The sequence below is a fragment of the Amblyomma americanum genome, chromosome 7 (assembly GCF_052857255.1).
Source record: "Amblyomma americanum isolate KBUSLIRL-KWMA chromosome 7, ASM5285725v1, whole genome shotgun sequence".
Taxonomy (NCBI): Eukaryota; Metazoa; Arthropoda; class Arachnida; order Ixodida; family Ixodidae; genus Amblyomma; species Amblyomma americanum.
Window position 1 is genome coordinate 169,142,664 of NC_135503.1, and position 22,547 is coordinate 169,165,210.

A 22,547-nucleotide genomic window follows, 5' to 3' on the forward strand; every position below is an offset into this window, starting at 1 on the left:
TAGACGTTTCACGTCACACCCGCGGTAACACAGGACGTGCTACGTCTGCCGCTGTGGACGAGGGTGGCGCTGATGAACACTGTCAAAGTTCTCTTACAACCACTAATCAAAAATACCCACGAGAGCAGCAGATTGGATAGCCGTCGCCTTAGCTCAGTAGGTAGAGCACCATATGCGATATTCGGAGGTCGTGGGTTCGAATCCCACCGGCGGCATGGCTGGTTTTTTTTGCTGCTTTATAAGTAATTTTCTTTAAGCGATAGATTATTCTAAGCAATATTATCCCACTAAACATTAAGGAAATTAAACATTCTCCTATGCACCTTGGTTTCGGTGACTGTTGGCTCCTTTCATAAGTTTGTCAAACGAGCCCCTCATTTCCTTCACTTTGTCTGATACTGTGCCATTTCCTTTCCCCAAAACCAATTATTATAAAATATGTATTATCATTATTGTCTGCTATATATCTTAAAATATTGATTACGCCATCTTCCACACACAATGTGGCAATCTGTTCCACAAATCCTCCCGCATACCGTTGTCGTAGGCTCCCCTGATATCCAGAAATACTAGCCATAGGTGTCTTTGTTCCCTTTCAGCATTCTTTATACGCTGCGTCAATAAAAACAGATTGTCCTCCAACCTCCAACAAATGCAGCGCAATCTACTGCATGAATTTTGCAGTATTTTTGCGATTTACAGTCACCTTCGCTATATCCGGTATATTTCCACGTTGCGCGAGGTAATAAACTACATAAACGTCTGCTTTACAACACGACAAATCGTTGGATACCATCCAGAATAACCCCCTTCAAGAAACGGTTCGGCCGTGATGGCCGTCCGAAGGTCTTTGAATTGAATTGGTTGGGGGCGGAAAGGTCGTCGGTGCGATTTCCACACATATTTTGCAATTGATATCAAATAGTAATATTATTCTCACGAACATGCCAAATCATTTGGCGCTGCTTCGAACATTGTGTCAAATGTGTGGCCCCCAAATTTTATGCAGATGGTGGTACCAGGGGGTCCCGCCATAATGGCACTTATACTGGGACATAGAGTAAAACGGATCGGAGATGCAGGTATCAAATAAGTAGCTACGCGGGCACTGTTGCTATGTGATATAGAATGGCTACGTGGTAACTGCTGCTGATCCTAGTTAGAGAGCAAAATCTGTGGTCTATCTGGCAATTAAACGTGGCTTGGCGTCCGTAACGGTGAATGTGTTCCGCACACAGGATAGGCAGCGCGCCTTCCCTGGCAGTTATTGCTTGGTCGCGGTGAGTTGGTCAACCAATGAACGCTGCTGCCTACTGCCGCACTGGCGCGAATGCGCCACAACGTTAGCGCTAACGCATGGAGCCCACATCTAATAATAATAAATAAATTCTTTATTTCACTCATGAAGTGAGGGAGTGCGGGAAAAAAAGCTGAAAATTCAGCTTGACTAGTTCCCAGCTCCCCAGATTACAAAAAATTCAAGAAACAAAAGAGAGGACAAGGAAAAAAAATAAAATAATGGCAGAGCGGCATAATAACAACACAAATCAAAATACAGAAATGCATTGTTTACAAAGTCAGATCGGCTTGTACAAGGAAAATAAACAAAACAATTCTAATTAAACTGTATGATACACCGGTGATAAGCGAAAGTACATGCCGGAAAAAGCCCGAAAAAACAAAAGCGTTGCTCAAGGAAAGGTACAGCGTACATATGCAAAATGCTAGAAATACCCCATCATATGAAGGAATTGTTTTCTATGAACAGTAATTTCAGTTCTCTTTTTGAAGTTAACTCGGGAGTGATACCGTTTCTGTAACAGATCTTTAACAAGTGTGGTAGCAATCTGTTTATCATTTGTCGTAATAATCTGTCCTGCACGTTTTTACTAACCAAGGCTGTGTGCTTCTATATTCATAAGCTAGTGTCCTTTTACAAAGAGATGCCAACCGTAATAGACAATGAGTGTTGTTTTTTATTTCAATCCTATAACGCGAACACCCTCTGTCACCCCCGCCACGTACTTAAAGGGAGACTGGGGCGGATTTCAAATCTGCTAACCTTCTAGGCTTTTGAAGTATGCTCATTGTTGATCATGCTTGTAAAGTTATTTTTTCAGTTGTTGCAAAAGCACCGCCACAATCATAGATTGAATGCGCGCCGTTCAAATCTCCCGCGTCCCGAGAGAGCGCAGGAGAGGAGAACAGCAGAGAGGAAAACCTCCTTCTTGTCGGCCCTTGTAACGTCAATATGAGGAGCCGGAGACCCTCTGAGTGACCCGAACGTGCTTTCAGCGCGCGTTGTTCCTCGTGTTGCCTGCGTTGTAGTCGTAATCCCAAAGTGTTTCAGCCAAGTTTTGAGCATCCGACCACGTGCAGCCGATCTAACATGAGGTACTGCTGTGCGTTCGGGTGTACGAGCACCTACGGCCGCGACGATGTCGTCTTCCACACTTTCCCGAAAGATCAAAAGCTCGCAGTGCAGTGGGTCGTTGCTGTGAAGAGGGAGAATTTCAAGCCGACCAAAGCAAGCGTACTCTGCTCGAAGCACTTTTGTGACAGCGACTACGTGCTGAGCTTTTCCCCAATGCGATCGCTAGGGATTTCTGTCAAAGGGGCACGGCTGAACCATGACGCGGTTCCTTCACTATTTTTGCACAAAAGAAGCATGCCACCACCACCAAGAAGTGCATTTGCTAAAAGAAGGAAACATGAGGTGGGTGCTTCTACTTCCGATTTTAAATTCATTACTCTGCGGCAATTCTGGTCTCATTTGCGTGTGGAGCTTTGCATGAAGCGTTGGCCGCGAGTAGCGCACGCGGAGAGCGATCCCGCGATGGTATGGGCACAGCGCTGCGCGGCTGTACTCGGGTTTCCTTTTCTCGCGCAAGGGGATATGCTATAGAGACCCTTGCGCTAAACGTCACTTAACTCATCAATGAGTGTGTTGTGTTGTGTTTTATGGCACATAGGCAACTAAGGCCGTCATGCGCCAAGCACAAGGTTAACTCATCAATGAAACACTGCTGATTATTCCTCGCGTGCAGACGGGACGGGCAATTATAATGGTAATGGTCCTGCGCATGCGCACTGGCGCCTCGCTGTTCCCCTATGTCCCTAACCGATAGCTTCACACTTTTTAAATCTGTCCAATTCTGATGTGGTTATGCAAACGCGACAAGTCGGCAGGCGTCATAGTATTCTTACGATGTAAACATGCATTTCGATGATCACCTAACAGCCGAGAAAGACTTCGCGTACGCGGTTTTCTTGCTTTGATAGAAAAATTTTCAGTAAAGAGAAATTCAGTAATCCAGTACGCTTTTTATCCTTTCAGGTCCTTGCAGAACTGCTTGGAGAAGGATCAAGCGTGGAAAAACTTGATCCAAAATTGGGCAGTCCCTCTGGTAGCTCAACAGGTAATGACGGTACATTCAGTCTGAACATTTAGTTGTGCATGCCTATACTGTGCATCAAATTATGTCTGTCTGTGCTGCAGATGTCACAACAGAAGCTGGAGCAGATCTCTGTGCAATGCCACATGAAAACTTCGGCATGAAAAATTCACTAAGTATCCTTGCTCTCACTGGTAATGACCAATCTTCAGCAAGCAGAGTAATGCAAGGCATTGACGCCTTACACATTATATGATAACCTGCTCATTATTGCAGATTCAGCACATGATGCAACGCTGGAGGTCAAACTGACAGAGCCATGTGAGGGAAGACACAAGTCTGTCCAAGCAACGATGCGGCCAGCGTCAAAAAGCACAGCTGTACAGGCATGTGTGAAAAGAAGCATGACATCACACCACTCTCAGACAAAACCACACACTGTATCTATCGGTATGTGCCTCCAAAATCAGCGTACATTTTTGATGCATGCATTTGTACAATAATGACGGGGAAGGGGGCAAAGCGTTATAGAGGTTTTCAGTTGTACTAAAATTTCCGCATATTCTATGTTGCATGCAGTGGTAACTACTAAATGCAGCTGCACATATCACATGATTTTTAGGCATTCAGGTTGGCAGCCCCATGATAAATGTAGCCACTCAAACGACCATGCCAATCCAAAGAGAGGCCATTGAAAATGATGACAGCACAGAAGACGAAGGTGGAGATGAGAACTACGATGATGAGGACTACAGTCCATGTGAAGAATTTGAAGAGAAGTTTGCGATTTATTAACAGTAAGATAAAAACCTGTTTGCCTTACTTTTAATCTGGTGCCATAAACATTCACTCCTAATGTTTTTCGTGCAAGGTAGCGTGCTTAGGCTGTCCAGTGCGATTCAAAATTTGCCCATTCTCTTCCACGCAGGATTATGTCGGAAACTCCCCAGATGAACCCGGCAACAAAATTTTTTTGGTGCAGGAGAAGTACCTTTGGAAGCTTTTCCAGCTGTGCACAGAGTGCCTCGCACCTCGTACAGTCAGATTCGAGTGTGAAGGCACACTTCTAGAAGTTTATGGGGAGTGTGCATCGAAAAACAGCAGCCAATGCTCAACCTGGAGCTTTGCGCAGCAGTTCTCTTCTCTGGATGCAACCCAACAGCTACACTGAGAATGCTGGCTTCAATTGGTGTAGCGGTTGTGAGCAACAGGACATTTTTTGCAACTCAGCGTTCATACCTGTGGCCTGCAATTGACAGGGTAAGGAGTCATTGTGAAGAAGTTTCCAGCTTTCTTTGCATGGTCAAGGTTCAATGTGCACTGTTTTTTTCAGGTTTGGAAAGAAGAGCAGAAAAGTCTGCTGCAAGAGCTGCAAGGCCAACAGGTGAACCTTGCTGGAGATGGACGGGCTGATTCACCAGGATTTAGTGCTAAATATGGCACGTATACTCTGATGGACGTTGAACGCCACAAGGTCTTGTATTTTGAAGTCGTGCGGGTGCGTTGCCACTTTGCTACAACAACGTTCTGTAAATTTCTATAGCTCACTAATGCCGCCAAATGAACTGTAATGCAACATTTAAATATCATAACTTCTTTCTACAGCACATGCATTATCATTGGCTTAGCCTTGAATCCCCGTGCTGGTAGATGAAGCATCAGCACAGCACTACCATTGTTAGAAAAATAAAGATTTATTTTCTCAAAAATGTTTACAGCTGGGAAGGAGAGACCTCAATACATGCAGACTTCTTTTTTAATTGGTAGACACGCTGCACATCACTCAATATCCTTTGCCCTTATCATTCCACAGTCCAATGATGCTGGCGGCAGCTGTCGCATGGAGTTAGAAGGCCTGAAACAAGGCCTTGCTTTTCTGGAGAGTGAGAGCATCAAGGTAGCAGTGCTGGTGACCGACCGTCATACACAGATCAAGTGCTTTCTCCGCAACAACAAAGCTGCAATCACCCATGAGTTTGACGTGTGGCACATGGCAAAACGTATCTAGCAGCTGCGGCTTTACGGTGGCTGATAAAATGTCATTTTTAGCATATTCATGGAATATATTACATTAGTTCTATTTTTTTTAAATGCATTTTAGGTATCACCAAGAAACTGCACACAGCTGCAAAACAAAATAACTGCAAGGAACTTGCACCCTGGATTAAGTCTGTGTGCAACCATCTGTATTGGGCGGCAGCATCCAGCGAAGGCAAAGCAGAACTCATTGAGCCCAAATGGCTGTAACTTCTTAACCACATAAGGGACATCCACACACACGACCAGGCATCATTCTCCAGGTGCTTGCACGGTGACATTGAATCGAAGCAGTGGCTCAGAGAAGGTATGTTACATTTTGTAATGAAAATATGTGAAAGGCCCTAGCGAAGCATAATTAGGCACATCTAGATTTGATATATAAAGTAATAAAATTCCAATAAGAGAGGGTTTCAGGTAAGGAGACATAATCTCTAGAGTACTATTCACTGCGTGTTTACAGGAGGTATTCACAGACCTCAAATGAGAAGAACTGGCGATAAGAGTTAATGAAATTTGGTGATCACGTTGCCTTGCTAAAGAACTCGGAACTCCAGAACAGTGGCGAATCGGGCTAGTTGGTGCACGTTTGTCATTTTTCGAAAGCGCTAAAACAACATGGACAAAGAAGGAACAGACAGGGATGAGCGCTTGTCCATGTGTGTTCCTTCTTTGTCCGTTTTGTTTTAGCGCTTTCGAAAAATGAACTCGGAACAAACTGCAAAGCATTATCGATGACCTCGACAGGCAAAGCAGAACAGTGGGTGTAAAAACTTTATGCATAGAACTTAAGAAACGTCCAACAGTCTCTGAAGCGAGCAGTGGTTTATGATAGGCAGCGAAGCATTAAAGGTGGGAAGAGAAGAGGTCTAATTAGTGTAGGTAATGACCGCATATCCAGACCATGAGAGTGAAAGAAACAAGATAATAAGAATAAGGACCAGTGCATTTAACAAGTATGCTGAAATCATGAATGGTAATTTACCAGTATCGCTCAAGAGGAAATTGTACAACAGCTGTATCTTACCAGTACTCACTTATGGTGCAGAAACAAAATTAGCAAAAAAAAAGTTGAACTTAGATTGAGTACAATGTTGCAAGCTGTGAAACTGAAATGTGTAACATTATGATATGAAGAGAGCAGAGTGGGTAAGTGAACAAACGAGTTAATGATATCCTGGTAGAAATCAAGAGGAAATGGCAGGGAATGCAATGGAGAGGCTGGAAACCTATGGTTGTTCAGATAATAGACAGGATTCCAAGATTTCAGCAACCTGTGCAGTGCAGCAGGATTTCAATGAAAAGCTTCATGAGCTAAGTAAATAATGGCTGTTTCAGTTTATTCCATACCATTTATTGCAGTGCACCTCAAATACCAATGTTTATTAAAACTATCAAAACTTATAAGATGTGCATTACAGAACACAAGTTTATTTACAGGTGTACTGAAACACTTTTTAACTGGTTGATGCAAAGCATAGAGCAAGCCGCACACTTAGAGCTTTACAAAGAGATGATAATGGCCGTTTCTTTTTAGAATCAAAGGCTTTCCAGAAGCTTCAAGACATTGCAAATTCTAAGGCCCTTCTGCAAGACATGCCGCGGCTATCTACTAGACATCAAACCTATGGATTAGAGGCTTTTCATAGCCTTCTAGTGCATTTTGCACCGAAGACCTACCATTATTCGTATTTGGGAATGAGGGCCTGGTAAGCTGTTGTCTTCTATTCTCTTCTTTTACAGTCAGAAGCCATCGATATCACAAAACAATTGTGTTAAACAGAACAAATGTTAGACATGCATCTGTAGAAAAAGTGAAAGGCATGTAGGCACGTGCCACAACTATCTGAACAGGTGCCCATCTTAAATTACACTTACTGAAATTGTCAATAGTTGCATCATTTCTTATGTCATCTAAACAGAAATTAAAAACGCAGTCAACCGAATCGGAAGGGATTTTACATGCCGACACTTTGTGGGCATTTAGAGTTTCGGCTGTGTTCACCATGCAAGCACTGCATTTTCATTTTCAATCCGCCCGGCAACTGAGGCGATGCTTTGTTCTCATAGCTCTTCAGAAGTAGTACTTTGCTTCTCCACTATTTTCATCACGCGTGCTCATGGTGCTTTCAAGCACTAATTGCTAACATGGTGTTGTGCTCAAAGCCCATCAGTGGCCTTCTTTTGTCACACGATCTTTACAGTTGGACTGTTTACATATGTTACAAGGTAACACGTTTTCACACTGTCCTATGCAACTTTTTCAGGACGCAACTTGCTGTACTTCACTACAACGAGAACAGTGCACGTGGTCAGGCACGCACAAAGGGTGGCACACTTCGATGGTGTGTGCGCTACCCAAAGGCAGCAGGTGGTGACCCAACAGCCTGTCCAGTAAAGGAGCCACCCACTCATGGTAAGCTTGCACCACCTAGTTTATTTGATCACGAAGAAAGGGAATATTGCACAAGCTACAAGATGAAATGCTCACACAGGCTACGTCAAACGCCTCCTCGACAAGGTTGTGGCCATGGCTGAGAGCATGCAGCCACAGGAGAGGAAAACTGCTCCAGAATCTCGTCCACCACTCAGCAGCAGTTTTCCAAAGGCCCCAAAAGAGAACCTGGTCGAGAAAAGAAAGTCAAGGTTGAACAGACAATGACCCGTTTCTTACCATCTGCAGAGAAAATACTCGTAAGTAGTATGGGGTTTACCGCATGTCCCAAATTTGAATGTGGCTTGATAGCCATTGTGACAGGTAAAAATGTACAGCAAAGGATGTGATGACATGCACCGTATACTTTAATTAGGGAAAACTAGTTACCAAAATGTTTGGTTCGTCAAAAAAAGAAAAACAGATATTACTAAACATAAGAAGGCAGAGTAGGAAAAATCATGCAGCCACTAGAAAGTATGTAGACCACTGTGCACTATATGCTGGGGATTGCGTAGATTATAAAGGAAGAGAATGCAAACTTGATAACCACTTTAACGCCTCTATCCTTTCCTTTATAGCATTTTTTCCTTTAGCTTTTTTTACTATTTGCTGTTTTATTGCCATTGTTCATTTTGATTCTGTTGCATATTATTTGAAAGGGGGGGGGGTCTGTTTTTGCATTCTTTTGATGTCAGTATGGCTATTAACCTGCTTCTCTCCTACCTGTAGGTGATAGCCTCCATGGCCAGACAAGAGCTGTTTGAAGACCAAGTGCGCCATCTTCCCACTCTCCTCACTCCACTCCCCACCATAACCCCAGTCCATCCTCCTTAGAGTGAAGGGCCTATATAACCCCCGCCAATGATGACCGCACTTGACCTGACAAAGACAAGTCCTCTTGTTGGAACGTTGTCGCTGGACTGAGGCTCTCCCTTCATTTTATTTTTTTTAAGATTGAAATCTCCCATACTTCTTATCTGCCATTATGAAAGAAGAACCAATGCACTACTACCACATATTTAGCAACCATTGCTGTCTTCTAGAAAATATTACTAGCGACAGACTGTGGTGAACACACCATACGGTATACGACAGTATCTGCATGATCTTAAAAGCGCTATGCTTCTGCATTTCTCGACAATTTGCAGGCTAGCACGAAAGAAAACTTAATAATTGTGCTTAGTGTGCTTCATGGAATAGCCATTTGGTAAGCAGAAAAAAAAACTTTTTTTCTTGCCACCTTCCTGCTCTGCATTTTTGCGGTAAGCATGTTGCAATTTTTGGGGCCTTATTGATTGGAAGGGTAATGATGGTGAAGAAATGGACACAAGGCACATTTATAGCTAGGAGTTCCGTGTGTTGGCCCTCGACTATGACACTTTCCACCAGACTGTAGACGTAGCTCAAATTTTCACAAAATTTAGTTGAACGATATTGTATCCAGTGTTGGATGTCTATGTCCAACCATTTAACCATGCACGAACTGCAAACAGACCAACTACCTCAATCCAAATCCATACTAGGGAGACAGCTAGATGCCAGGGCAGTCTACAAAGGAAAGTCTCACCCCAATTACAGATCTTCAGAGGTGATTTTTCGTCCTTGACACAAGTAGGTTTTGCATTGCCAACAAGCTTCCAACATTGTTTTTATTGTTTCTGTGACAGTGTTTAATTTATTTTATTATTCGCAGTAGTAATTCTGACATGATTAGAGTTTTATTGCTTTAGCTTGCCCTTCTAAGCGTTCGATAAGCCAAACTGACCTTCTCTCTTATTTCAGTTCCCTGAACAAGTGTCTACTGTGCATGCATCCATATGCTGCTAGCGTATAATTACTGCATGGAGCCCTCATATTTGCATTGATGCCCAAGATTTAAAAAAATAATTTAGCTGACGTAAAATCTTATTTGAAGTGGATTTTCGAACTCACTCAGCTGTAGAAGCTACGATTTGTTTAATCCCTGCAGCTGCATCTTTCAAGTTGGTGTTAGTTCAGCCTAACTGCGCTTCACCGGGCCAGTCGCTCTACCAGCCGAGCTAACCGGGACAGCTAGCCTATGATAGGCAAAAGCGATCTAATCGAATTGGGAACGGTGTGTATTCAGTTTCAGGGAGAACCCCCAAGCCGCAGTATACTTGGACAAAAAGATTAAGTACTCATGAGCATCCACCCAAGCGTGGTCGCACGGGTATAGAGGAAAACAATACAGCTTCTACAGAGGCATGATATATAAGAGAAAATTGTCCTTGTCCAGGGTTCAAGGCCGGGATCACCGCCTCACCGGGACAGGCGCTCTAGCAACTCAGCTAGCTATGACGGCTGATATATGGTAGGGCATGGAACCCTCATATTTGCATTGATGCCCAAGATTTAAAAAATTAATTTAGCTGACGTAAAATCTTATTTGAAGTGGACTTGCGAACTCACTCAGCTGTAGAAGCTACGATTTGTTTAATCCCTGCAGCTGCATCTTTCAAGTTTGTGTTAATTCAGCCTAACTGCTTTATTTTTTCTGTCATACTGAAGAGCCTCAAGTGATCGAGAATTTTAGGGCAGCGTCATCAACTCCCCATAAAGGAATGAAGTTTTGCTAACTCAGACATACTTGTTCGGCACCGGCGGCAATAAATGCCACAATACAGCTATTCAGTGTAGTAAAATGCAACTTGATATTGGTTCAACATGTGCCTAACTGTTTTGTTCCTGCTGGCGTAGTGGATGATCACAAGCAGTCACTGAAATGCTGGATGCCAGGAGGCTGTCGCCTACTACCTATAGCAGAACAACGCTCGGCCAGCTTGTACATGACTGCTCAATGGCAATGGTCACTGACTGAAGTTACAACCTGTGTAATCCCTGCTGTCTTATGTTGCAGGTTGGTATTGGGACACAATTATCTTGCGTGACCTCGCTGAATGGTAAGAGATGTTTTGCCAATCTTCAAAAATTAATGCACCTTATTAACATTTTTAGAGGACCACAAATACTTTTTCCTGGCTTCAAAGCGGAATAAAATTCTGGTTTTTTGCCATGTGGTTTCTTCATGTCAATAACATTAGTGCCAGGTTCCTGCACAGTGATTGCAAGAAAACCTGCCTGAACTCTTCAGACCCAGCTAATTTAAATTAGTCCTCACTCCAAACAGCCCTTTTTCTTGCTCTCACTTTGCAAAAACCTCAAGCACTGAAAAAAAAACACACACCTCTGTAGAAACCTCTCTTTGCAGGAACACAGAAAAAAGGTGGTTTTGTCAGACTTTATCCAGGAGACAACCTGGTAGAAAGCGTCGACTGTTTCTCATTTGTTTTCAGATGAGCCAAACAGCAAGTACACTGCATTTCGCTATAGCCTGTGAATGAAAAGTGCTAAAATTTCCCCCAGGGTTGATTCAAATTTCATACTCATTAGTGGAGCATTTGCTGTTTATTTTTTTTAAGAATTGTTGTGTTAAACCACAGGCTATCATAAATTTCGCAGTAGCCGTACAGAGCAGGTCTCTGCTAGCGATTTCTGGCACTTGGTAAAACATTCAGCAGAAGTACTCATCTTCCATTCTGTGCATGCATACAAACACCTGCTATGAACGAGCAATAATGCAGCCACAACGAAAATACGGTTATGCACAACTGGGTGCCACCCTACATGCGAAAAAATCGCGTACTGGCATCAGACACGTACCGGAAATTTTTTCGCGAATGGTGCCGGCCGGCGCATGCACAACTAACTACGAGAGCACTGTGGACGGCTCCTTTCGAAAGGGAGGCCCCTATCGACGGCAGCGAGTCTAGGCGCAGTACATGTGAGCTAGCGAACTCGCCTTTCCGTTGCATCAAGCTTCGGGTATAACTGCCGCTCTCCGGCGTAACCAAAGCAATAATGCGAATCACGTCGCAGCAGGCGAACACACTCAGATCACACACAATCAAATAATTGTGCAGCAACATAATACTTTCTACTCCATGCAACGCTTTGTACGTTGTGTTATTGCCAGGCAAGAAAAATGTGGTCGCGGGTCTTTTCACACACCATGCCACGGCACGATCAAGAACACATCGTAGGGCAAGCGAAAGCAAACACATTCCGGTTTTGTCGTTTCTGTGGGCTACAGACGCACTGTCACGACCTTCCGATTCTTCCTCAAAGTACGAAAGGCATTGTGCGAAGTGGCTTATCGCGAGAAAGTTATCGGACAGTCGTCAAGCTTCTGCCAATAACGACATGCAACTTCGAAAAATAACGTACTACGTACCAGAGCAAGTTTCCAACGCCGGTAGACGTTCCCGGCTGCTCTTTGCTCCCCGCCACGGAGATGCTGCGTCGTTTGTGTGCGCAACTGGTACGAACACATACAGTGAAGCACCGACGTTCACGTGAGTGTCAAAAGTGTCCTATAATCGCTTTTACAACACCGCGAAGAGCTGCAATCAGCACGCTACGCAGCCTACGCAGCACTGGAGCCGTATCGGCAGCTTCGCCGGTCCTCGAAATGTCGTCACGTCTTCGTGGCCAATCAGAGGCGGCGGCGCGACCCGCGATGTGCCCCGAGGCGCCGGCTGCGTATTTCTGCTAAAAACGACAATTAGCGCTTGTTTTTACCCAATTTTAGTTCGATATTCGAGTTTGCAGCATCAAAAATTCTAAGGGGCCGTCGCAAACACAATTCTTGCAAAAAGTGCTTCAGTCTCCCTTTAAAAGCGCGATTGAGGCGTCCACTGACCGCGGCGACAGCGTTTCGATGGAGGCGAAAAGCTAAGGCACCCGTGTGCTGTGCGATGTCAGTGCACGTTAAAGATCCCCAGGTGGTCGAAATTATTCCGGAGCCCTCCACTACGGTACCTCGTTCTTCCTTTCTTCTCTCAGTCCCTCCTTTATCCCTTCCCTTACGGTGCGGTTCAGGTGTCCGCCGATATATGAGACAGATACTACGGCCTTGATTTACCCCAACAGCCAATTTCAATTTAAAGCGAAAAGCTTCACTAAAATTGGTTGTTGGGGAAAGGAAATGGCGCAGTATCTGTCTCGCATATCTCGGTCTACACCAGAATTGCGCCGAAGGGAAGGAAACTAAAATCAAAATAAACGACGCCTGTCTTACTTTGCGTCATTTCCTTTCCCCAAAAAAAACCAATTTCTGTTTCAGTTTGGCCTTCTGAATATATCAGCTGGGTTTGCGCATCGTTTGAAACCGGATTTGGTTCCATATGTTCGCGTGCAACAAGCAATAATACAGTTGTAAATGTCACCAAAGCTATATAAATTATATACTGTCTTGTGTGAGTGTCTTCACTGTCGTCTTGAAGAAATAAAGATGCTTAACGAACAAAAAAATGCCTACTACTGTGTGCGTGTCAGCATGGCTACCTACGGAAATCGCGAGTCGCTCGAGCGCGAACGTAGCCAATGAGATGCAGCTTTTTCCTTTCGACCAAGGTTAACCAGAGCTAAACCGACAGCACTTTTTGATTTTAAAAATGCCCGGAGCAACGTATACACAAAAGTAGGAGTCTTACAAGTGTTACTTTGTTCGTGTTGAGCACCCACGCTAGGTGCTGAGAACAGTTCTGAAAAGCCGTTTCTGTGGCGCTTAGGCCGCATAATATACACATGCAGGAGGCCTAAAGCAATTTCAAGAGAAAACTGTATAGCGGCATGTCACTTTGCACAGTGGTATTTGGCATAGGAAGGTTTTCCAGGATTCGCATCAAGCCCCGAGTGTCGCCACCTTCAGGCGTCAGTTGTGTTAGGGAAGACAGCATGGGAAGCAGTGAAAAGGCAGCAGAGCCTCGAACAAAGGTGCAGAATAAGCAAACTCGAACAACGTTCTCTTTGATAGGTAGTGTTTCTAAATGCTAGCTCTTACCCCCTTCCCTACGGCGCGGTTTAGGTGTCCACCGAACATTGAGACAGTTACTGCGCTTTTCACATCCTTAAAATCAATGTTCTTGTTTGCGCTGCCTCCAGCCGTGATTGCAAAATAGTGCTTTCCTTGTGGTTACTTGTGGTCTGCCGGCTTACTATATGTAATACATATGCCTTACGTTTGATCAAATGCAGTGCTACTGACGGCGACAAAGTCGTTCCCTCGTGTCTAAGAACAGACGGCCACAAAAGAAGCGCGGAGTAACACGCCACCATTTTTTTTTCTGCGGACTGCTTTCATGCCTTTCAGGGCGTTGTATGCTATGTAGAGTGTTTACATCAATTCGAGAGGAGTCGACTTCAGTCCACTTTTTAAGAGAAAGGGCCAAAACATCAGGGAAGAGTGTAGAGGACAAGTCATGCCTTTCCTTCTCAAAACCTGCTATATCCCTCGAAAAGTCGACTCAAGACGTATTCTGTAGCATTCATGAAATGCGGCTTATGACACGGAGTACAGATTCGGTGACAGGCGTTCGAAGTGACGAATGAACCATTTACCGCGCTGCGCAGTCGCTCCGTCTACGCGCAGAGGCGCAAGAATACTTCGTACCACTGCCCACCTATGGCGCCACTCTTGTTTGAAGGTTATTTGTGCTGCGTGTTGCCGCAACGACGCCGCAGAATTGGAAGTCGAATCTCCACCGACAACTGGGTGCGGTAGCTAATAGGCGAATGTGCAGTTTACCGCGCAAAAAAGTGATGGGCTCTCTTCACAAAGGCACGTGCGAAGCAAATGCTAGTTACCGCGTCTGTGCGCAAAGGACTAGAGGGAGACCACGCTGTGAACTACATTACATCAGTCCTTTAGGAACTACTTTAAGGCAATCTCTCGAAACGAGAGAGAAACACATGACCGCATAATAGAAAGCAGCTTAGAACTGAGCCGTCTTAAACTGAAAAATGCGGAAGCAAATATTTCTAAATGCACATCTGCGGGTATAGACAAAATTCCAGTCAAGCTTATTAATGATCTTGGTTCAGGAAGCAGCGAAACATTGTTAAAACCATCGGAGACCGTCATAACAATTAAGCAAATTCATCACAGCTGGCGACATATAAACTGAATTCGATTGATAACGAAAAAGGAGACATGATGAACATAAAATCTTTCGTACCGATTTAGACAACATCAGTTATATGCAGACTACCAATGCAGGCGGTGAAATTAAAAATGCAGTCATTTGTCAAAAGCAATAGGATACTCAGATACCTTGCGAACGGGGTCAGGAGAGGGACACTTAGAGGACACTCTGCCGGGCTTACCCAATGCATAGAAATAGCTAATGTGGAAACCAGATCCCTGGACGTAAGCAGTGCATACGAAAGCGAGAACAGGTCAGTCCTGTTGAACTATCAAACTCCTGTGGAACGTATTAAAAGATGAAGCTGTCGCTCATGAGGTAATTGATTTCCTACAGTAAATGTAATAAATCAAGTTGAAATTACATGGGAAGGGATGAAAATCACGACATTTGATGTATGCAGAGTGTTAACGGAAGGTCGTCCTCTATCACCGCTGTTCTTCATGCTTTATCTGATACATATGGATACAAGGCTACAAGAAAGTAATGTAGGCTGTAAGCTTCGTACATATTAGGCAGAAAGGTGATTGAGCAACGGCTCTCCTATATATTGTACGCGGATGTGATTGTACTGCGCCCGTCCTTGTCTTATTATTTTATTTTTGAAGCGATGTTTAATGCCTCAGGGCATAAAAACTATGAAGTGAGAGAGGAGTAAGATGCTTAAATAAAAGGTGGGCTGATTTGATGAAATCAAGAAGTTAATGATGATATGGACCCTGTGTCCAGAAAATATAGCAATCCGTATTGTCCGGTGAGAGTCCCGCTGCCGCCAGGTGCCGAATTCTCGTCGGCTTCAGCGCCGGGCAGTCCCACAACAGGTGGTGGATATCCGCCTCATAGTCTCTGTTCTTGCAGACTGGACACCCGGGGCGGGGATATAAATCTTTGAAATGCGGCCACTTCCGTGTCACAGCTGGAGTCAGGGCAACCATGGCCCGTATCCTCCGAAGCGCAACCTCCTCACCACGGGTAAGACCACGGGGGAGGGTTATCGCATACGGAGGGATTAGAGCACGTGTGCTGCACCGGAGGTGTTCCTTTCTTGTTAAAAGGAGGGTGGTGTCATCCAGAGGGAGGACTCGAGGCAAAGGCGAGGTTGGGGTTGAAAGGCGGGTCGCAGAATCTGCGCGGCTTTGTGCGCTCATGAGGTCACGCGCGGGACCCACTCGATACGGATTTGCTGCGGGATGCGCGCCGCTACACGATGGATGTCTTGGCAGATTTCTGTGGTGCGACTGACTCATCGTAGTAGACGTGGGACGTGAAGGGCGTCGGTGCGAATGACAATGCGGGCCGTGGATAACATGGGAGCGGCGGCCACAGAGCAAAGTGGCTCTTGAACCGCAAGAGTCTCCGCACAGAAAGAGGAATGAGGTTCTGAGAGGTGAAACCCTGACGTTTTCTTCAGAGCAGGCTTGCAAGGACAGTAAACTGCCGTTGTTGTTTCGCAGGCCTGGGTTCTTGCGTCAACGTACATAACGATGGAGCCATGTGGCAGATATGCGTCTTTCCCTGTAATTCGGTCGCGAAACAACGATGCCGTGCGGGTAGATGATGGCCGACGTAGATCAGTTGGCTTGCTGTCGCTTAGCTGCACAAAACGCCAAGGAGGAAGAACTGGCGGGGGCGGCTGTAGAATGGAGTGCGATGAAGCATATGCCCTGAGTGCACACGTTGTGTGTGTAAGACTTTAGGCGGCGAGCATCGCGTTGTTGCTGCACCAGCTCATCTAGTGTATTCATCTGCGCATCTTCTTGGAGCGATCGTTTTTCGTCTTCTCGTCCATGTTGTTTTGCGCAGTGACCTTTCTTAATTAAAGTGTGACATAATGCAGCGACACGTCTGATCAGACGAAGGTAATTATTTTCGATGTCAAAGGACTCAGGCAAGAACTGACCGAGATGATGAAATGCAACGAAGTTCTGAGAAACGAGAACGAGAAACGGGAACAAAGAGTTGCACTGCAGACCTTGAAACAAAGGGAGCCATTAGTTGGATGCAAATTGAGGAGATTGTTCCTGAGTCAATCCCTGATTATGTTGTTTACACTAGTCACAGGGTCTTCACGCACAACTCCGACGAGACCACATTGTGCATTCCTCTCTAAGGCGCAAAAGATCACAAATGAGGCACTTGGCTGCGATTACTGGGGGGTGGTTTATGTGAACGAGCTTCTGACGGGGGCCAAGCAGTTACTGGGAGTCACAGTCGCCCACAAGGAGCAGCTTGGAAAGTAGTTTGCACTGGAAGGATTGATTGATTGATTAATTAATTATTGATTGAACCTTGATTTCCCCAGAAAAGACGTTTCACCCCGCCGCCGGCAGGCTGGCCTTGGGGACGGGGAGTTGAGCGTCCGCGGTTAGAGGCTGGATAGCAGTACTTGAGTGGTAGCGGCATCTTGCGCCAGATGGATAGTTGTGCGCTGGAGCTCATGGTCTGGGCTTCTTAGCAGAGTCTCCCAGGGTTCTCTACTATCAATATTTTTGCCCGCCTAGAGAGAATTTGGGCACTCCCAAATTATGAGGTCGATGGTCCTTCTCGCCCCACAGTGTGTGCATCGATCATGCGACCTCAGATCGGCGTACACGGGGTAAGCCCTACCGGGTTCATAGATGTATTTGTTTGTAGCTTCCTCCATGGGACAGCTTGTTTATTATTTAATGTTGGGTCTGGTGGGGAAACCAGCGTAAGTCCCAATTTGTAATGGTCAACAATTTCCCCGTAATTTTGCAGACGTTCCTCTTTCCCCCAGTGCTCGGGGGGCTCTGCGTCTAGCCGGAAATAGAGAACTCCGGCTAGCTTGTGAGCTGCCTCGTTACCGGCGATGGCGGCGTGTGCGGGTTTCCACATTAAGGAAGTTCTTCCGCTAAAAATAAATAGATTTACTCACGTCATCAAGTGAAAGGATAAGTTCGATATGCAAAGAAGGCAAAGTAGAACGGTGGTGCTGTAATCTAGTTGGCTCTTCTCTAAAGTGTGTGATATCACCATAGATTCAGAACCCGTGCGTGCTGATAACAGTACCGCATGTTTAATGCCAGTTTTCCTGCAGCCCACCAAACTCTTTGCTAGTCATGAAGTCTACGTAACTTAAGAACTTAAGGAATTGTGGAGATAAAGTTGACCATTTATTTTCTTTAAACATCAGTTTATTGAAGCTATTCTGATTGAAACTTGGACAAGATGACATGATAACTATATTTCGTTGGTCGACTATAAGTACTGCGGCTTTGTTAGAAAAGATCGCATAGGAGGTGGTCTAACTTCGTCTGTAAAAGTTTTTACTGCGATACTCTTAATGATATATTCGCTATCTCATCCTCAAGTGTCCAGTGCTCAATCTTAGCCCTACTCCACGTGATCGGAGCAAGCATGTATAGGTCTCCTGCGGGCAATACGTTGCATTCATTTGATTTTTTAGCGTTTTTATTCTCAACTCTCCAAAATGGCAGTTTGTTGCGATGGGGGACATAAATTTAAACTTATTGTCAGGCTGTTTAGCATACAGTTAAATTTTGCAGTCGAGGTTATTCACATACTTGTTTCAAGAACATAGATGTGCGGAAAGCAACCCGCATTAATTAGAGGTCCCGGTAGCCGCAGCTGCTGAGCCGGCGGAGCGGGCCGTCGACGTTGCTGGCGAGGCCGGTTAACGAAAGCGCACTTTTCTTTTCTGCGCGAGCAAGGTCCAGCTTCATCTTCATAAGCGCCGCTACAAATGCTCCCCACCTCTAGCACGATGTGCGATAAAACAAAGAATAAAACCATGATGTACAAGTTTCTTCATGTCAGTGTAGTTCAGGTAAGAGCTCGAGGATGCTTTCGGGCGAGAGAAACGAGCTCAGACGGCTGAGCCTGGCAGCTTCGCAAAAGGCGAAGGGAACGAAAAGGTGATGATGACGGAGGGAACAGGCGGGATAAGTCATCGAGGAATGGGAGGCGAGATAGGCGTGCTTGAGTCGTACGGCCTACGGGCGGGGCCGGCAGTTGGGTTGAACTGGGCCGGAAAATGCCGATAAACCAAACTCAGCGGCGTGGGGATTGACGGGAGATAATGCGATGTGCGATGGCCAAGTCGATGAGGACGAAGATATGGCGTGGGGAAGACAGAGCCGTGGATGTGAAGGCGGTGCTTGGGCCATTGGCGATGGCGAAACAACGGCGGACGGCACGGCCTTGAGGCCTGCTGCGTGGGGCACGGGCTGCCTTGTTAGGAAGTAGACGAAGCGGGCGACGAGGTGTACCGGCCGTCTGCGAAAGTGAGCCCCCTATGGCGTTCGGACCGCTTTCTGGGAACAGAGGGCGCACGTTCGGGACGTAGCGGTCGCAAGGGGAAGAAAGCAGTCGTACTGATGAGTGGGGCACGCTGTAATGCGTCGTAAGCATGGCACCTCCTTAGATGGTTGTCTTGTCTCTCGCGGAGGCACAGTCACTTGCGAAGGCGCCAGGTGGGCAGGGGTCCGTGCCAGGTGCTTCGGGTGACGCGTGATGCGACTAAGCTTTGGTGCGCTTGCATGCGCGCCCCGCGACAAGAACACTTAGGCTCACTGTAGTTGGTCCAGATGTAGCAAGCGAACATGGGAATAGAAGCGAGTTGGGGCGCGGGCCGAGAAAGAGCTCTTTTGGTGGTGCTTCAAGGGCAAGCGCCACAGGTGGCAAGCAGGGCTGGGCTGGACGCACCCTAGAACGGGAGCTTGTAGCTGGTTGGCCGTTCATAGGGGCCGTTGGAGGAAACTTGGGAGAGGCCGGGGTGGGAAGCGGCTCCGGTTCAGTAGCTTGCGTAGGGTAAGCCGAAGCAGATATTAAGGGGCATTCAACCAGTGGTCGTGGGTTGAGTGGTGGCGCAGCTTCTGAGCTCGGAACAGCAGCGCAGAGCCAGCGGCAGCTCCAGGCCAAAATACGCCGTCAGGCCCTTCTTGAAATCTGCGTAATGTAGGGGCGATGATGCGGCAATAATATCTTTGCCAGGAGATTTGGTGCTAGCTCATGACTGGCATGCGCATAGCGCAGCAGCTGGCTGGACACGGGGTTGACGTGAAAGCGAGAGTCCAGCAGCGCCAGCCACAAAACGCGGTCCGTGGCATAAAACGGACGCAGGCCGTGCAGCCGAGGATGGAAAGAGCACTTATAGAGCTGGAGAAGCTCACCAGATGCGATGGTAGGCGTCAACATGGCGGCGAGATGAAGCTGCCGAAAACCAGGCGCGAAAAACTGGGGTGCAGCGGCAAGGCTAAGTGGTGGGACAGGTCGGGCAGCACCGCAGAGCCGGTGGGGGCGGTGTTGCGCGCGTCGAAGCTGTCATCCCGGTCGCCAGATGTGGAAGTCGGTCCACTATTATTGGAGGTCCCGGTAGCCGCAGCTGGTGAGCCGGCTGAGCGGGCCGTCGACTTTGCTGGCCAGGCTGGTTGCCGAAAGCGTTCTGTTCTGTCCTGCGTGAGCGAGGACGAGCTCCAAGCCTCATCTTCATCAGCGCCGCTGGCGATGTCAGCGCCGCTGCAGATGTTCCCACTGAAATAAGGCCTACTGCATTTACACCTTTAGATTTGTTCATTACATATGAACCATCTGCTCAAACTGTATCAGGTTTATTCCCAGCGGACGTCAGTGAACGGTTACCTATTTTTGTTTCGTTCTCCCTTGGTGTGCAAAAAGCAACCATAATATATTTAAATATGAGTTCTCGATAGATATATGTATGATTCTTCTGTGCATTTAGGTCATTGATTGAGAACATTATTTCCGATAGCATATAGATTTAGCCGACCCTAATACAGCGTAAACCACTTTCTTCAATAAGTCCTTGCTGTGCTACTATAAAGCTTTTCCCATTTATCATTCGTACGCCGAAAACCACGAATTCTAGATGAATAAAACGTTGCATACAGCCACTCAAAATTTAATGGAGACGTATCGCGATGTTTATCAAACTTTTTATTTCGTATGCATTGTTACATCATTCCACTCATGTCAGCGCTTCAGAAAGCCCCACAGTATTCGGAAAACAATAAAAATAAACAAATGGTTTTTGAATAATTTGAGAATTTGGCGAACAGCCTAAATACTGAGATGAGCCATGCAAGTAAGGATTATTACATGGAGAGATATCCCAGATATATAAGCATCAAAACTGCATCGGCAAGCCACTCACTAAATCCAAAAAAAAAAGCTTTTGGTGAAATAAATGTAGTCAAAATTTGCACTGGTTAATCAGCTTGCTAGTGAGCAAGTCTTAGCTGTATGCTGAAGTACTACACCGCGGACAATGCTGTCCAGAAAAAAGTTTTTTTTAAGTCCGAAAGCGTATTTAAAAAAAAAAATTGTGCAGTCTTAGATGAAACACCCTGTATGCTCGCTGCCGGGATAGACGCTGCTTATCAGAGTTTTCTACTTGTTCTCAATGACGCGATTTTTTTTTTTCAAAAATGGTTGATGTGTGCAGGGTTAAAGTTTGTTACTCGAGCATCGTTCAGTTGATGATTAGCGGCAGAATCTGCAACCGGCTCCAGAAATGTGGTCGTAAGGATGCTGTTGCCACCCACTATGAAAAGAAATTAAACTTTTACTGATTAGCATGCAGCACCACGCACCTCTATCTCAAAAGTAAATTGTACCGCTGTTTGAAACTAATCTATAAAAGTAAATGCGCACTGCGGATGATGTCTAGCTCCATAATCTGTTAAAAGAGTAACGTTAATGAGGTCCATTTTGCCCTTACAGGTTGTTCACATTCAAGTTAGCACAATGGCAGACGCTCCGTATGCTGTGTAGAGGCTTATTATAGTTTGACAGTTCCTATTTTAAATAAAATATGTTTGCTACTTCACATAACTTATATAGGCCTAAGACATCATCGTCGTGAGCCTGACAACACCCACTGCAACACAAAGGCGTCTCCCGTGTCTCTGCAATTAACCCTCAACTGTGCCAGATGCGGCAACCCTGTCCCCACAAACTTCTTAATCTCATTCACCCACCTCACTTTCTGTCGTCCTCTGCTACACTTGCTTCTCTTGGAACCCATTTTCGTTACCCTTAAGGACTAGTGGTTACCTTCCCTTCGCATTACATGTTCTGCCCAAGCAAATTTTTTCCTCTTGATTTCGACAAGGGATGTCATTAACCAGCGTTTGAAACCTCACCTACTCTGCCCTATTCCGGTATCTTAACGTCACCTCTATCAATTTTCTTTCCATAGCTCACTGCGGTGAACTTATGTTGAACCCTTTTCGTAACAAAACAACTGCAGCGCAACCAAAACTAACACAAGAAACCGGCACACAGGACTAGCGCTAGTCCCGTGTGCCTCTTTCTTGTGTTCGTCTTGGTTGCTCTACAGTTGTTTTGTTACAAAACGCACCACCTAGCCGAACAAAAAGTTCTAAAGCTTTTCGTAAGATTCAACGTTTCTGCCCTATAGATGAGTACCGGTAAGATACAGCTGTTGTATGCAGTTCTCTTGAGAGATATTGGTAAAATGCCCTTCATGACCTGAGAGAACCTGCCAAATGCGCTCCACCCCAATCTTGTTCTTCTAGTTATTTCGCTCTCGTGATTCGGATCTTCGGTCAATACTGCCCCAAGTAGAAATTTTCCTTCAGCACTTTCAGCACTTCGCTACCGGATTACAGAGAGACCAAAGTTTGACATACCTTTTCGGGCTCTTCATGA

The 22,547-nt window shown here is 45.7% G+C and overlaps 2 protein-coding genes across 3 annotated transcripts in view; one reads left to right on the forward strand and one right to left on the reverse strand.

Moving 5' to 3' along the window:
• Positions 1–22,547, reverse strand: part of LOC144097582 (putative 4-coumarate--CoA ligase 2) — a 365,926-nt gene that overhangs the window by 35,228 nt on the left and 308,151 nt on the right. The gene's annotated exons all lie outside the window — the stretch shown is intronic.
• On the forward strand, positions 4,569–7,876 carry LOC144096892 (uncharacterized). The gene is made up of 8 exons (XM_077629719.1): positions 4,569–4,655; positions 4,729–4,893; positions 5,209–5,388; positions 5,547–5,638; positions 5,727–5,739; positions 6,987–7,141; positions 7,700–7,826; positions 7,868–7,876. Exons 1-8 carry the CDS (start codon positions 4,569–4,571, stop codon positions 7,874–7,876), a joined length of 828 nt encoding a protein of 275 aa, XP_077485845.1.

Excerpts from the sequence above, each read along its gene's own strand:
- LOC144096892 (XM_077629719.1), top strand. The coding sequence starts at position 4,569 with ATGCTGGCTTCAATTGGTGTAGCGGTTGTGAGCAACAGGACATTTTTT. Across the intron at positions 4,894-5,208 it reads TGTATTTTGAAGTCGTGCGG|TCCAATGATGCTGGCGGCAG; the intron begins GTGCGTTGCCAC and ends ATCATTCCACAG. Across the intron at positions 5,389-5,546 it reads AGTTTGACGTGTGGCACATG|CTTGCACCCTGGATTAAGTC; the intron begins GCAAAACGTATC and ends AACTGCAAGGAA.